Raw genomic sequence first — 17,457 nt, 5'->3', positions numbered from 1 at the left:
AGTTTATTCAAAATGTTAGCAAAACATCATCTGAACAAATACACTGTTATTTTAACACTAGTCTAGCAATTACAATGCAATTCAAATCGCAATGCAGTTTGAACTGCAACAGTAACAATTAATTTTATAGATTTCAAGCAAAATCTGGAATATTTTGTGTGTGTGTGTGTGTGTGTGTGTGTGTGTGTGTGTGTGTGTGTGTGTGTGTATTTATTGCCCTGACTGCTCTCCACTGTACCAGTCCTGGGGGCTTGTACTCAGTGCCTCAGTGTTATCCTTGAGTATTTTTCATGAAGTCTAGTGCTCTGATACTTAAGCCACAGCTACACTTACCATTAATTGGAGATAAGACTTTCACAGACTTTTTTTTCCAGGGCTTGCTTCGAACTACAAATCTCAGCCCCCCAAATAACTAGGATAATAGGCATAGACAGAAGCACTCAACTAAAACTTTCCCTGTTTAACAAACTAATGAGGAAGATGAATAGAGTCAGGTAAAGAAGAATGGGTTTATATTAGTGCTCTAAAACTGTTAATTAAATTAAAATTCAGAGCCAAGGATTGAGCAAAATTCTGTCTGATATTATACAAATAAATCAGGGGATTTGTTCATCAATGTTAAATAAATTCCTTATCATTCAATAGACAATATCTTCCTCAAGTGCAGAAATTCTCCCTCCCCCAAATGCTGTAGTCTATGAACCATATTCAGTATTTGGCTTGAACTAAATAATCAACACAAGTTTACTCTCTATATGAAACAAATACAAAATGTTTCCACGGTAGATGTCATGAGAGATGAGGGCCATAGTTAATCTGTAAATTGAAGTTTAGAAAAAAAATGCGTTGAAAATGGACTCAACATCAGAAAAATAATCATGTGCTGAAAAAGAATATTTCCCCAAAGATCGTGAAACGTAGAAATTATGCATCAACAAACATCTACTTATCTTTAGTTTGGAACAGAGCACAATAACAATGTTTGCCCCCAAAGACACTGAAAATTTAGAAGCATCACATTAAAAAGGTGAAAAAGAATTTCAAAATAGCCTCTGAAAACGATTCTTTGAAATCAAGGATGGCAATTAAAGCTATTGTGGTACGTGTTTTTCTACTAGAGACTAGTAATACAGAGGAAAAATGAATTGTTTATAATTTAATGAAAATCAATCAATTGAAAAACTGCCTGATATCCATACATCTACTGTGAATATTTAATTTTGAGAGGCTTTATTTTACCTAGTTTTATTGAAAAAGCTGATGGCAATTAACAACACTGTCATGAGAATGGATTATTATAAGAAGTTAATGAAATGAACAAGAATATAAATACAGGGACTTGAGAATGAGTCATGGTAAATTTTCTGTTTCCTGATCTCGCAATTCTGAAGCCAGCATTTTCTTAAAGAAAACAAATACACACATAGAAGAACTGGGACTTATACAATAGAAAGAAACTAGAAATAACAAGTGTGTCAAATGGCAAAACACTGTATCCTCTGAGTGCAACAAGATACAATAGACAAATGTAATTTTCCCTATGAATACACAGACATGAAACAATTTAATATTAATGGCAAAAATGACATACAATTTTCTATCTGAGCTAATTGCTCAGTATTTTCTTTTCATCTATTCAATGTTTTTTGCATAGTGCTTTGAAGCTCTTATGAGACATTAAAACAATTAAAAAGCCTGATTACCACTGAATGAAATAGAGGTAGAAATCCTCTCCTACAGATTTTACATATTTGTGTTAAAAACAGAAAAAGAATTCAGTGTGTTGTCAGAAATATCTGCATTTCTCATCACAAATATTTTTATCTCAATATCTTTTTGTTAGATTATAGCTTTGCAATGTTTTTAATTGTAAAAATATGGGTAATTTCGAAGACAGAGAAACAAAGTACCGATTACTAAGAGAACTAATAATTGCCTTCTTTCCTTGGAAAATGTGTTAGTTTAATAGATATACACAGTATGGGTCTCCATCCTCAGTGCAAGACAAGTGGGAATTTCCACAGCTCTGAGGTTTGAGAACAGCTGAGCTGCAAACACACTCTCTAAAAGCTCCTGCTGGGGGTTTTAACTCCCAAGGCTTTCAAAGATCTGTGGTTTTCTTCCAGTAAAGGTACAGCACATAATTACAACAATGTACCAAATTCAATTCGGTGGGAGGCAGGTTGGATGACAAATCAGTGGGAAGCTATGCAGCCAATCTATCACCTAAAAGAAGAATATGATTGACCACAAAATGTGTGGGGGCTAGCATGGCCCACTTCCCAGGAGGGCAACTTCTAGACACAGAGAGATCTCTGGCTTATTGTTTTGCTGTCGTTTCTTCTTTTTCCATTTCTCCCCGCCCCCTTCCATAATAGATTACATGCAACCATAAGCTAACCTAAGGACATAACTGCTAAAAAAAATCAAAAATGTTAGAGAATGCACTGTGGCTCAGCTTCAGCTCATTTTGCCAATTAGATTGTTTTGTGGAATTACCATTTTCACTATTTCAATCAATCTTACAAGAATGATCTCACTTCCAGCACAGGTCCATCCTAAATGGATGGAAATGTTTTTCTTTCTTTCTTTTTTTAAATCTTTTTTTATGTCATCATGAATAGTCGAAATGGTGCTGGAGAGCAGTGTAACAGCACTTGGCTAGCATTTCTGAGGTGCTGAGTTTTAATTCTTACAAGGGCAAGGCAGGAGAGAGGTAGGGTAAGAATGATGTCAGAAACAGTTTAAATCAGACAAGCCAGGTGGCTCATGCCTGTAATCCTAGGCTGAGATATGAGGATCAAGGTTCAAAGCCAGCCGGCGCACAAAAGGACTTGAGGCTCTTATCTCCAGTCAACCTCTAGAAAATGGCAAATGGAGCTTGGCACCAGGATAGGGCGGTAGCCTTGAGCTGAATAGCTCAGTGCCCAGGCCGAGTTCAAGCCCCATGGCACACACACACACACACACACACACACACACACACACACACACAAAATAGTTTAAATCTTTCAATGTCATTATGTGACATTTGGATAGAGATTTATAAATGATTACAAAGATTCAATTTGAAAGTACACTCATGCAAATGTATACAGGAGTTGTTTCTTTGGTGCCTATCATGTGAATAAAATCATCATGATCTACCTGGAAGAACTAGAAATCTTGTATGAGTTAGACAGTTAAAAAAAAACACTTCATACGCATTGTATGAGTTACAAACATCCAACAACTAACCATGCAATCCCCATAAAGAAAATTAATTAAAAAGGAAGGAAGAGCATGATGGAGATCTATTTTCAATTAATAGGCAAGTGACAGTATCACTGGGAAAGCAAGGTTTAAGCTCAGACTTGAGAAATAACAGGAAAGTCTGGGGTGAGACATTAGAGCAAGCAGAGCTTGCACAATGGTCCTGAGTTAGGAAAGTGTAAAGGACATTCAAATCCTTAAGAAATAAAGTGCATTGGAGCTGAGACAAAATGAGCAAGATTCCAATATAGCAGTCTTGTAGATTGAAGTAAAAATAAGTGGGCAAGTGTCAGATGAGACAAGCCCTATAAGTCAAGATATCCTTAATACTGCAGTGCTTTAGAAAAACACTGATGTTTTAAACAACAAATAATAGGACTCACTGCAATGATATTCTCAAAATATCATATTGACAACTATACTCAAACCAATTTGGAGAAAGGAAGTTTCAGTGGAGAAACAAGCTAAAAGCATATTGTAATGGTTAAAGAGAAAGGCCAGTTTGGCATAGACTGAAACAGTGGCAGTACAGATAGAATTGAGCAGACTTGATGTATATAGCTGTAATTGGTAGGTAATTAATAACTATTCCTAGATCAATTTCAATGCATTATTTAAAGCAACACCATATTTGCTATAGGTTGAACAGTGAGTGAGAAGGAAACAGAAAGCAAATGGAGATTAATTTTTGAAGAAGTTGATGCTAGGAAATGGAGAGAGATAGTAGCTAGCAGAGACCTCAGGATCAGTTATGTATTGTTATTCATTCATCCATCTGTTCATTTCTAGGAAGCATGTGACTTGAGAATGTTCTTTCTCAAGGGCAGAGTAGAATTGGATAAAATGAAGTAACAATAGAATAACCAATAATAGTAAAGAAAACTAGAAATACTGCTATTCTAAAGGAGGCAAGGGTTAATGATTCTTAAGACAGAGGTAAGCAAATTAAAATGCATTAGAATATCTGTAAGTTTCTCTACTCTTACTCTGTCCCTCTATCTCTCTCATTATCTCTCTATATAGAGTATCCAAAAGCTCTTGCTATGAATACAGAGTATCTATGTATGAATTCTGTACCTATTATTTACTATGTAACTTTTGACGAGTAACATATTCTTGATTGGCTTCAGTTCCCTCATCCTTAAGATGAAGCTAACAAAATAAAGTTTCCCTTATCACAAAAGATGATATAAGTAAAATGCTTACACATTATAGAATACAGAAAATCCCAATTAGTTTCTTTTTTCTTTTTTGCCAGTCCTGGGGCTTGAACTCAGGGCCTCGGCTCTGTCCTTAGATACTTTTTGCTCAAGGGCAGAATTCTACCATTATGCAACAGCACCAGTTCCGTTACTTTCTGTGTATGTGGCTTCATGCATGTGATGTGAGCACACTACCACAAAGCTATACTGCTGGACCTCCCTATTAGTTTGATTGCAATCAGTATAATGATCTTTTTTCCGAAGTTTCATAGAATTAATAAAAGACATGGATTTGGCTATGTAGCTCACTTGTAAAATGCTTGCCTTAGCATGTGCCAAACACTGGGTTTTAAATCCAAACACAGGAAAAATCATTAAGGCAACTGCTGTAGTGGCACCTAATCAGGAGGATGACTTGAAGTCACAAGTTGGAAAACAGACTGTATTACATGAAACTCCATCTTGAAAACACAAAAGCAAACCAAATGATGTGGACAGACATAATTTTGAAGGTATAAGATGTTCTGAAGTCTGTGTGCTTTCAGGAATTTGTGGTAGTTGTGGGCCAATGGATCGAGTCTGCAATGCTAGCTCTTCAAAACAATGAGATTTGGAGAATCCCAAGTTTGAAACCTATCTGGGCTGAAAAGTATGAGAGACTCTACCTTGAAACAGCAAAAAAGGAGGTATGGAGGCATGACTCAAGTGTTAAAGTGTCATCAAGATAAGCAATAAGGAACTGAGTTCAAACCTCAGTACTGCCAAATAATTGTGTTGTTGAAAAGAGAATAGAAATAAAAGGCTTAAAGAATGTAAGAAATTAATGAAACAAAGGAAAGGCAGAAAATGAATGTGAAAATCTTTAGGTTAAGTCAATAAACTCAGGAAGATATTGAAGCAATAAGATACAGAAATCATTTGACAGATATTTCATTTAGTCAGGAGTCTTGGAACTTCAACTCAGAGCCTAAGCCATATCCTTAAGCTTTTCTGTATAAGGCAAATGCTCTATCACTTTGTCTCCATTTCCAAATTTAAATCTCACAGACATTCATGCCAAAGCCTCTTGAACAGCTAGGATGACACGCATAAGCCACAAGCATCCCATTAACAAACAGACACTCGAAATAAACAGAAATGACAAGATGGGGAAGATAACAGGCTCTAAGACTCTGTAACCTGAGCTTCACATTTATGCAACTGACTTGTTATCTCAAGCTATCTCCATTTCCGGATGTTGATGCATGCTTAAGGGTAATAAGGAATACTAGGGTCTGAACAAAAAGTCATTGAATTTCGCAATATTTTAGCAAAACACTTTACAGATTTAAAGCATGCTATTTTTAATTACAGGCTGAAATTGCATGTAATAATTATTTTGCAATTCAATTCAATAATCATTTCCTACCTATTTTGTACAAAATGCTGGTGTACCCTGCAATGGACAATGCCAATGAGTAAGGCAGAATATTGAAAAATATTGTCTGTAAGATGAGTTTACCTATACTTTATTTGACAACACTTGATTGATACTATTGTAGGTAATTTACACAGTATACAATACATTGCAATATCCTTGAATTTAGTAAGGGGAGAGTAAATAAGAAGACTAGATGAACTCGTGTACACACTGCCCTAGATTTATTTGTTGTGTGCATAAACAAGAAATCTCTTCCATTTTTGCATTTGCTAACAGTTCAGAAGGTATATTGCTCTTCATATGCCCAAACTTCATTTCCTCAATGTGGTACCAAGAATATTCTTCTTGAAGGACTTGCCTGGCAACATGATACATCTTTCAAGTCAACTTGCACAAAGGAAAAACGAGTAACATAGGAAAAATTGTGTAGAGTACCTATTGTAAAACAAACATGACCTAGCTGAATTCTTTGATGATAAATAGCTTCATTTTAATTATAATGTGAATATGAGTAACATCGGTTTCAAGTGAACCAGACTAAAGCTTCTAACCATAACAGAGTGCTTCATCATATAGCAAACAAGTTTATATTGAACATTTAAGTAAAAAAATAGCTTTTTTCCCAGAAATTAAATAAATCTTGATGCCCCTTTTCCTCTCACTTTTTGTCAATTATTTGAATAGCACACTGGAGAAATGATTAAAATATGGAACTATATCCTTTAATATATTATTCATACTTAGTCCTTTTGAATTATATAAAATGATGGGAATAAAGAAAAATAATTCACCAAAACAATAATTTAACCACATGATTACTTAACCATATGAGGATTTTTTTAAATAATATTTCTGATTCAGCTGAAAAAGAATACTGCAAAGTTTGAATCAATTAATGACACATAGGAAAGCTGAAAACACTTGTGCTTTCTCTGTCACAACATATACTACAGAAAATGGTCTCTAGTATTTTGTTATTTATCTAGGTATTGTTCTTTTATTTAAGAATAAGTGTTGGGGCTGATATCTAACAAAGCAAAATTAGTCAATATAATAGCACACACCAATTTTGCATAAAATAAACCCTTTAAAGTCAGGGCCATAAAGAGCCCATGAGATAGTTTGATATATTAGGTGAATTAACAATTAATTTAGCTATTTTAACACTAAAATAAATATAAGAGGTATACGAATATAACTAAGGAATATTACATTTAATAATCTGGGTACACAGACAAAAATACATCAACTGAAATGGCTTTCTTTTTACTCTTCTGACAAGGGACATGCATTAGCTGAGTATATGATCCTACATATTTAATACATACCACAACTCCAAATTGCTCAGACTCACAGAGGTCATCATATTCATTCTTCAGCTGTGCTAATTCATTTAGAGTTTTCTGCTCAGGAAGATGCTTCACAAGATTCTGAAGAAAAATAAGCATATAGAAGTTTAGTGGTTTGCTATTAAGAAGCATTCATTAACAATTGCAAATATAATTAAGTAGTATAGGACATTTCAGGTTAGATTTCTGTTAAAGTACAAGGTACCTGCTAAGAATTGCCAAAAATAAGCTAAAATAAAATGTGAAAAAATAATGTACAAATACATTTTGTTTACCCCCTATGATATTGCACACATGGTAAATAAAAGACTACCAGTGAATCATAGTGAAGGTTGAGATCTGGAAGTTCAAGGTACTAAGATATCATGGTCAGCAAATTTCACAAGAAACTCTCTCCAACTAACCAGCAAAAATCTAGAACTGGAGTAATTGCTCTAGTTCTAAATAATAAGCTTAACTGAAAAGAGAAAAATATTATACAAGTAATTATAGTAATAACTAGTGAGTAATAATCAGCTCTATTATTCATTTTCAGACATGGAACCCTCTTCATTATTATGAATCATACTTTCCTTGTAAAGCAATTCTAGTAGGTACACGGTACAATCTTGATTTTATTGGAGTGAAGTAAGTTGCATGCTCAAGCTTGAGGACTATAAAGGATTGAATGTCTCTGCTTCTTTACAACTCCTAAGGTAACATTTAATGTTCAGGGGGCAGAAGTGTGGCCTAGTGGAAGAGTGCTTGCCTAGCATGTATTAAGCCTGCCCTTGGTTAGATTCCTTGGTACTACAGATACAGAAAAGGCTGGGCATGCACTGTGGCTCAAGTTGTAGAGTGCTAGCCTTGAGAAAGTTTAAGTACAGTGCCCAGGACCTGAGTTGAAGACCCCAGACTGGCAAAAAAAAAGCTCAATATGATGAAATAAAAAGTCTGCAGTCACAAACCCAGAAGACCAACTTCATCACAATTCAACTATGTTACCACACTAAAGTTGGAATTCCAGACCCAAACCTCACAAAAAATAAATTTTTGTTATGTATATGCTCCCAGTTGATCACCTCAATATAATTTCTACTACACTATGATATATTTCTAACCATTACATTATTGTGTAACCAATATTTTGACCACTTCCATGAATTTATATAGACATCTGTCAGGAAATAAAGCAGAAATCAAACATAAAAGACATGAGAGTGGAACTAAAATGGCATAGAAAAATTTCTATGGATTGGTTTCCTTTATAATATCAAATCCTAAACGGGAAAGTGTGACAGGACTAACCCATTTCACAAGAGAGGAAACTAAACAGCTACTATTTTCTAGTAAAATACATGAAGTAGTTTCTTAGAAAAGCATTGGTGTTATCAGGGTGATAGAAAAATTCAGAATTTGTGTCTGCATTTTCATTCGTTTGAAAAAATTCAATGTAGACACTTGCCTTGGTTTCAACCCTCTTGGGATATACATTCAAATATCCTCATACATGACCATATAGGCTTTATACAAATCTTTTTGGGATCACTTAGGAGACAGCATAACTACCAAAAGGAAAAATTCAGTGCCACAATCAATGAGAAATATACAACTTGGGAAAATTATTTGGAGAAACTAACCATCAATGGCTACAAACCTCAATAAAATTAAGCAGGATCCAATTTCCTAAGTTCCAATACTATAACAGAATGTCCAATTTTGGGTCCAAACTTATAAGGCATTAAAAAAGACAACCATGAATAGACTCAGGCAAAGGACTAAAATAAAAGATTTTAGAAGAAACTCCATTTGAAGATAAATGAAACAGATTAAATCAAATGTTTTAATTTTGTCTAAAGACCTATATTATCTCATGGACAAAAAAAATACAAGAAGTCAGGAACATTATACCTAGATAAAATGGGAATTGAGAATAAAGGAAAATAACCAAACCCTGCAGTACTTAACAAGATTTTCAGACAAAAAATTGAGACAAAAATGATCATTTCTAGGGCATCTATGAAGAGTAGTACAAGTTAGCATATGACAAATACACTTGCTGCTCTATTCACAATTATCAAGATATGGAGAAAGCCAAAATGGTCTACAATAGATGAGTCGATTAAACAAAAAATGTGGTGCTGATACACAATGGCATTTAATTCATCTAATAGAATAACATGTCATTGCAGGGAAATGGATCAACGTACAAAAAACTGATGTTAAATAGAGTCAAACTCAGAGGAAAAAGTAGCACATATTTTATTTCACACATGGAATCTAGAGCTATAGTACAAACATACATGATAACCTACATAAGGCTCTATGCACACAGACACAAACAACCGACCGAAGGACCATATACTTAGGAGAGGAGTCCTATGGTATAACTCCTACTAACTAAAAATGGATTAGCAGGAAGTAGAAATGTGGGTTTATTTTAGTGGAGGATGTCATGGAGGACACATGAAAGGTGGGATGAAGAGTGAGCAAATACAGTCATTACATTCTATGCAAATTATCTAAAAATTGAACTAAAATTCTGATCATAGGGACTAGAGAAATTAAGGAAATGGGGGAGAACGATGGAGTGACATTAATTAAGATGAGTTTTAATTATTACCTGAATTATGAAAAAACTCATTTGTACAACAACTTATTAATAAAATTTCTAAAAAGAAAGTGAATGGTGAGGTATTTACAGCTTATGCCTGTAATCCTAGCTGTTCAAGAGGCTGAGATTTGAGAATTGTGGTTTAAAGCCAACTCAGCAGAAAAGCCTGTGATACTTTTATTTACACTTAACAATAAAGATGGGACCAGGAGTTTGGCCTAGTGTTAGAGTGCTTGCCTAGCATGCACAAAGACCTGGGTTCGATTCCTTGGTACCACATACATAGAAAAAAGTTGGAAGTGGTGCTGTGGCTCAAGTGGTAGAGCACCAGTCTTGAGAAAAAGTCCAAGGATGGTGCTCAGGCCCTGAGTTCAAGCCCCATGACTGGCAAAAAAAAAGAAAGAAAACAATAAAGAGGGAGAAGAGGAGTTGTGGCTCAAATGGTACAGCACTATTCTTGACCACAAAAAAGTGCAGAGAAAGGAAGGAGGGAGGGAGGGAGGGAGGGAGGGAGGGAGGGAGGGAGGGAGAGATAGGGAAAGATGGGAAGGAAGGAGGCAGGGAGGGAAGAAAGGGAAGAAGGAAGGAAAAGAGAGAGAGGGGGGAGGGGGGAAGGGAGGGAGGGAGGGAGGGAGGGAGGGAGGAAGGAAGGAAGGAAGGAAGGAAGGAAGGAAGGAAGGAAGGAAGGAAGGAAGGAAGCCGTGAGTGTGGCCTAGTACTAAAATGCTGGCCTAGAAATAAAGTGCTCACCTAGCATGCATGAATCCCTGGGTTTGATTCCTTGTTACCACATGCACAGAAAAAAGTAGAAAGTGGCGCTTTGGCTTAAGTGGTGGAGAATAAGGGGAGGAGGAAGAAAAAGAAAGGATAATATTTTATACTGATGGAGAAAAACTATAACCATAAATAGGCAGTGAAAAAACTATTTTTTGAAAGTCCTTGGACTCGAACTCAGGGCCTGGGCAATGTCCTTGGACACTTTTTACTCAAGTCTAGTTACCTGCCACTTGAGCCACAGCACCACTTCTGGCTTTTTCATTCCCAGTCCTTCATTCATGCTAGGCAAGCACCCTACCACTAGGCTACACTCCTGGCCCTAAAACTATTTTGTGTGATTGTTGTTCTTAATGTACTATGTTATTTTGCTTCTTTTTTTGCCCTTATGATTAATCTCATATTGTTACTTTATCTGACTTTGTTACCTGGTATATTGTATATATGTTTATTTGTTTATTGGAAATAGGAAAGGGAAGGGGGAAACAAGATGATTGGGTAGGGGAAGAGAAATGAGGACAAAAACATGAGGAGTATCAATTTGTGATAAGTAATGCACCTACTACCTGATGAATGTAACTGTACTCCCTCTATACATTATTCCAACAATAAAAAATGTATTTTTGTTAGAAAATAATATTAAAACAGAAATGGGGACAAAAACATGAGGTGTATCAATGTGTGAGAACTAATGCACCTACTACCTGGAGAATGTAACTGTAACCCCTCTATACATTATCCCAACAATAAAAAAATAATGTAAAAATTTAGAAAAAAAGAAAAAATAAAAGACAATTTTAGGTGTAAAAGAAAAATGATTATAATACAATTAAATTTAAACATTAGACAAATAGTTTTATGAACACACATGCATATATACATGTATATAATTAGAAGGCTATGAATAAGGGTACATAATCAAATTGATAAACATAGACAAAACAGACTAATTGATAGACATATATGAATTACCAAACGTTCCATAAATAAAAAAAAGTTCTATAGACCTATAAAAGCAGTAAGATTGAGTGAGTCTGTAATGAAACCCTTCTGAAGAGTGAAATGGCTAGGATCTTATGGTTTAAGTACTGCAATATATCAAATATTTAAAGAAATATTTATACTCAATGAAACAGGAAAACACGTATTTGAACTCATTCTATGAAGCGAAGATAAGCCTAAACAAAACTTTCAACAGAAAAAAACCAATATCCGTAATGAGCACAGATACAAAATTACTTAAAAAATACCAGCAAACTGAACTCTGGAGTATAACACAAGACTAAGTTGGATTTACCACTGGAATAGAAGTGTGATTCAATAAAGAAAACTAATTAATGCAATATACCGCATTAATAAAGACAAAACCCACATGTTTATTTTAATTGATTATGAAAAAAGCACACTGCAAAAATCAAATATCCTTCATAGGGAAAGACACACTATAAAGTAGAATTTCATGAACAACAAAATAAAGGTCAAATACGAGAACCCCGCAGCTAACATCATACTTAATGGAGAAAGATTGAAAGATTATCTGCCAAGATCAAGAAGACAAGGATATCAGCACTACAAAGGAACAAGTAAAAATTATTTTGCTTTTACATGGAAAAATCTTATGGAAGGAAAACACCAGTCAATCCACAAATACAACTACAATACAAATTCAGGCAAACTTGGGTTTAAATCATAAGCAAGAAAAGTTTCATTTCTACTCAACTTATGATATTATCCATACAGCAATTAGATAATTCTACTTTCTATGAGAGTATTATACACCAAATACAAGTATCTTTTAAATCCTCTTAATAAACCTTTCTTTTCTCCTATTATTTTGAGGGGAGTGGGGGATTGGTCCTTGGTCTTGAACTGTCCCTGATCCTCTAGTGTGATACTAGTTGAGCAACAGTAACACTTCTAACTTTTCCTGAATAGTTTATTGGATATAAGAGTCTCATAGACGAGCCTTTCTGGGTTAGCTTTGAACCACAATCCTCAAATTTCTGCTTCCTGAGTAGCTAGGATTACAGGTATGGGCCACCTGTGGTGGGCATCCTCTGACAAAATTTTGTTTCCAGCATTTTTTTGAATATCATGCTTCTCTATTGAGAGGAAATAAATATGAATAAAGCTACATCATATGAATATATTCAAATAAAATCAACAGCTTAGGAATATGATTTAACATAGAATAAGAAGGTAAATAACTACCAAGGTATTCCTTTCATTTCTGGAAATTATTTTGGATGAAGTACTTTATTGTTTTTCTATGGTAGATTTTTTTATTGTTTCTGGTAGCATTTTTTAAAATAAACTGTGCTATTAAGAAAAACACTCAGTTTGGTAACATGAATAATATTCAATTCAGTAAAACTAAATTAGAAAGAGTAGGAATAATATTGAAATTGTAAGATAAATTAATCCTACCTAGTTGAAACTATCTCAATTTTATTGTGAAAATAAGTACAATGAAATGAGTTGAGTCTAAAATAGAATTTTATCCCAGAAGGTGAAATTTTTTGTTGCCATTTTACTTCACTTCTAGCTATAGATATCTGTTAACTCATACTCTGAATGCAGGCTACTCAGTGGGAGGTGATATAGCTTTTCTTTGTCTGTTCAACTACATGAAATATTTAACACACACAGTAGGCTTGGGACTATTCTGACTCTACATTATATTTTATAAGGAAGTTCCACATTTATGTAACTGCCAGTGTTCAGTGGGTTCAACTTGCAAATAATGATGAAAATAAAACTCACTACATGAAATATGTGGAGACACAGTTTACTATTAGAGTACAAAATGCTTTAATGAGGAAATTGCCTATAAAATTCCATGCTGCAATTAACCATGGTAGCCAATACTCACAAACATCTGATTTTTAAACAATATATAGTAGACTTTGGTAGACAAGGACACTGCACAAAATTGACAATAGCCTTTAAGTCCCTAAACAAAAGAAGGAATAAAAGGAGGGAAGAAGGGAGGGAGTGAAAGAGGGAGGGAGGTAAGAAGGGAGAGAGGGAAGGAGAGAGGGAGGGAGGAGAAGGAATAAAAATAAACAGGACAGAATGAAGGAGGAAGGAAAGGAATGGAAGCAAGTGCCTTCAGACTCCTTCACCTATTCATTAAAGCGTATCAAGAGGGAAAATGGGAAAAAAATTAGGGCCACAAGTTCGAGATTGGAGCTTAGGTGTATAGTCCTAGGAATCAAAGTGAATTTTGTGTGATGGGCTAAGTAGTCTCCTAGGTGACAAAGCTCCTAAAAGGAAGGGAAGCCAGAAGCAAGCAGACAGGCTACTCCAGGAAGAAAACCTGCATATTGGTGTCCAAGCCCCATTTAATTACCCCTAACATTGTCAGCCCAACCAAAATGAGAACAGAGCTTTGATATCTATCTAATCAAGAAGATTAAAATACAGAAGGCCTAACCTAAGGTGGGAGTGGGCCAGTGGAAGATCACCTGCTCTTCTAGCATGCCTGGGAACTAGAACTTCATACACAGCACTGCAAAAATCAACTATGGGGGTTAGAAATTCATGTTTGTATAGTTTCCCACATAATTGGCACTTTATTACCAATTTTCTGAACCCTTCTGTCTCCACACACAGTGGTCCCCAGGAACTGTTCAAAACAGGAAATTAGGAAAATAACTTGCAGCTGTTACCTGGAAGCTGACAACATTCATTTGAGAACCATGCACACAAGCTATTCTCTGAGGCCCATTGGACCACTAGGGGGGCTTTTGAAAAAAGATAAGGGCCTACAATGATAGATAGGAGCTAAAAGCAATTAAAAAAATAAGATGACTGGTAGAGGGATGGGGGAGGGAAAGAGGGACAAAAACATGAGATGGGGTATCAAGGTTCAAGACGCAATGTACCCACTACCTGACGAATGTAACTGTAACTCCTCTACACATTATTCCAACAATAAAATACAATTAAAAAAAAACAAAAAATAAAACAAAACAACAACAGAAGCTCAAGCAAACTGATGTGGAACAGGCTGCAATTTTTAAAATTGGCACTGCCCAAGGATGCTGTACTGAAAATAATGAATAGAGCTCTGGAATTTAGTACTTTCCTGATATTGTAACTACAGCTATAAATAAATTGCAAAGGTGAGTTTATAATTCAGACACCCTATATATGTACATTAAATGAGAAGTCATTAACAGAATCCGAACCAAGAAAGTTTAAATTCTTAAATACAGCAGATTTTGACAAACTATTTATTCATGGGCAAAGTTTCAAGGCACAGGTCATTGTTTCCATTTCCCCTTCTCTCCACAAATGTCTACTATGAGATATCATTTTAGACAGCCCCACCTCTGCCGTCCTCAATATTTCAGAATTAGTGTATAAAAGATCAATTCTCAGTCAGAAGGAAAACCTTATTCTGCAAAATGTCAATGAGCTGAAGTTCACAAAGAAAACAACAAAGGAAAAAGCAGAAACTGTGTCAGCCTATGAAAAGATTTTCCTTCATCTTTTATGCATCACAACTTCACTTCTTGATAACTGACAGTGTTTTCTGAAAGAATTTCTCTTAACACACCACAGGCTTTTAACTACTTTTTACATTTCTGCAATTGCTCTATAATGCTTCCAAAACTTTATTTCCTTTAAATGTTAATTGCACATGTAAAGGTTACTTAAGTAAAGGTATTGAACCACAGTGCCCTTTCCCTTTTGCCAAAACATAACCTTTATTTTTTGTCTTATATCTCATTAAGTCATTTCAATAGTAGGAAAGGAGAGTTAGGTTCATTCTCATTAAATCTATCATTTCCCACATAAATGGACTGCAGCCAGTACTTTTTTTTTCAAATTATATTATTACAGCATTTTATATCTGAATATGATATACAGAAAGGTAGAAACAAGATAGGCAGATGGGTTATGCCTGTAATCCTAACTACTCAGAAGTCTGAGAGCTGAGGATTGTAGTTCAAGATCAGCTCACGCAGAAAACTGTATAGGATTCTTATTTCCAAGAAATTAACCCCAACAAAATAAAGCCATAAGTAGAATTGTGGCTCAAGTGGTAGAATGCTAGTTTTCAGCAAAACAAGAAAAAGCCTCAGGGCACCATCTGGTCCCTGGGTCCAAAGCTTCAGATTGCTACCTCCCCCTCATAAAAATTCAAAAAACAAAATACAAAAACACCTATTAGGATGTCAAGGATTAAAAGAATAAAGATAACTGACAGGGTGTGGTGGCTTATTAACTCAAACTGAACAAATTTCAATTGCAAGTCTTCCTCTGACTTCTCCTAAAGTCCCCATTTCATCAACAGAACTACCATCCAACCAATTTTCTAAGTTTTCAAGCCAAAACTTATTCAAGTTTTTGTTCTGTTACTTCTACCTGGTAAAATTTCTTTCAGGTTCCATCATCCTTTTAAATCCCTACACCAAAAATTTCTACTAGTAAAATGACATGGTATATAAAACATTTCACAATTTAAGTTCAATTAGATTCTGCAGTGTTTTAATTCATTTTAAGATGCTGAGTTGAGATCACAAATCTAATGACAACTTCAAGAACTAAACTCCTGAGTCATAGGGGAGCTCTATATTTAGCCTTTTGAGGCACTGCCATATTGCTTTCCATAGTGGTTGAACGAGTACTAAATCCACTACCACAACAATGTTCATTGCAGCATTATTCACCATAGCAAAAATATGGAACCAACCTAGATGTCCCTCAGTTGATGAGTGGATCAATAAGATGTGGTATTTCTACACAATGGAATTCTATGCGGCTGTCAAAAAAAACGACATCGCCCCATTTGTTAGGAAATGGAAAGTCTTAGAAAAAATCATATTAAGTGAAGTAAGCCAGACTCAAAGGAACTTAGGTTCAATGGTTCCCCTCATTTGTCATAATCAGTAGAAACCTTGGGCTCTACTACCAGAGATCTGCAATAGAGCAAAACCTTGATACCTAAGGCCATATAGTATGAAGCTAATTGAAAAGACCTCCAGGATATTGAAGCAAAAGCCATATAACTAATGATTGTTGTCCTTAATGTACTATGTTATCTCTCATCTCTTTTGCTGTCCCTTGGCTATCTCATATTGTTACAGTTTTTCACTTTGTTATCTGATATATTGGATTTATTTGTATTTGGTTATTTGAAATTGGATAGGAAAGGGGGGAAAACCAAGACGGGGGGGTGGGGAGGAGGGTAATGGGGACCAAGACATGTGAAAGGGTATCAATATATGTGAATTAATACACCTTCTATCTGGCAAATATCATGTAACCCTTTTATTAATTACAATAAAAATTAAATTAAATTAAATTAAAAAAGAACTAAACTCCTACTAATATTGTGAGACTATGGTGAGCAGAAATGTATAATATTGTGAAAATATTTACATTGTGTACAATTAATAATAGTACTAATAATAACAATAATGATGATCAAAGTATTCCTTTGATGCTAATTTTCTTTGGTATTTTGTTTATATTACATTGTGTTCTCATGAAATAGAAATAAAAATATATGTAAAATATTATGATAGCACAGGTGATAAAAGCAATATATCCTTCTCAGGATGAATGCACACATATTATCAATTTTTAATACAAATTACATATTTCAAATGCAGCATAAAAAGCATTTTCTTAGGATGTCAAACTGATTTAAGATGTGTAATAGATTTTTAACAAAGTAAGTTGATAGGTGTACAATATACAGTGTATACTTCATTCTGCTTTCATTCATGATCACCTTATCATGTGCATGGCAAAATGCCACCCCCCAGTGCAATGCCATTCCAAAGAGGAATCGAAACACAACAGTCAGCTTTCCTATCTAGGATAAATTTAGAATTTTAAATGTTAAAGATC

The 17,457-nt window shown here is 34.9% G+C and overlaps 1 protein-coding gene across 6 annotated transcripts in view; it reads right to left on the bottom strand.

Annotated features, from left to right (window-relative positions):
* Diaph2 (diaphanous related formin 2) overlaps nucleotides 1-17,457 on the bottom strand; it is an 809,447-nt gene that overhangs the window by 450,890 nt on the left and 341,100 nt on the right. For all 6 annotated transcript variants that reach the window (XM_090326172.1, XM_090326173.1, XM_090326169.1 and 3 more), the window contains one exon: nucleotides 7,203-7,304. In XM_090326172.1, coding sequence (XP_090182298.1) covers nucleotides 7,203-7,304 — 102 coding nt within the window. The remainder of the gene's footprint in view (nucleotides 1-7,202; nucleotides 7,305-17,457) is intronic.

The sequence above is a fragment of the Megascapheus bottae genome, chromosome X (assembly GCF_031878675.1).
Source record: "Megascapheus bottae isolate mThoBot1 chromosome X, mThoBot2.hap1, whole genome shotgun sequence".
Taxonomy (NCBI): Eukaryota; Metazoa; Chordata; class Mammalia; order Rodentia; family Geomyidae; genus Megascapheus; species Megascapheus bottae.
Note: the sequence above shows the minus strand (reverse complement) of the source record. Positions and strands in the feature narration are given on the sequence as shown.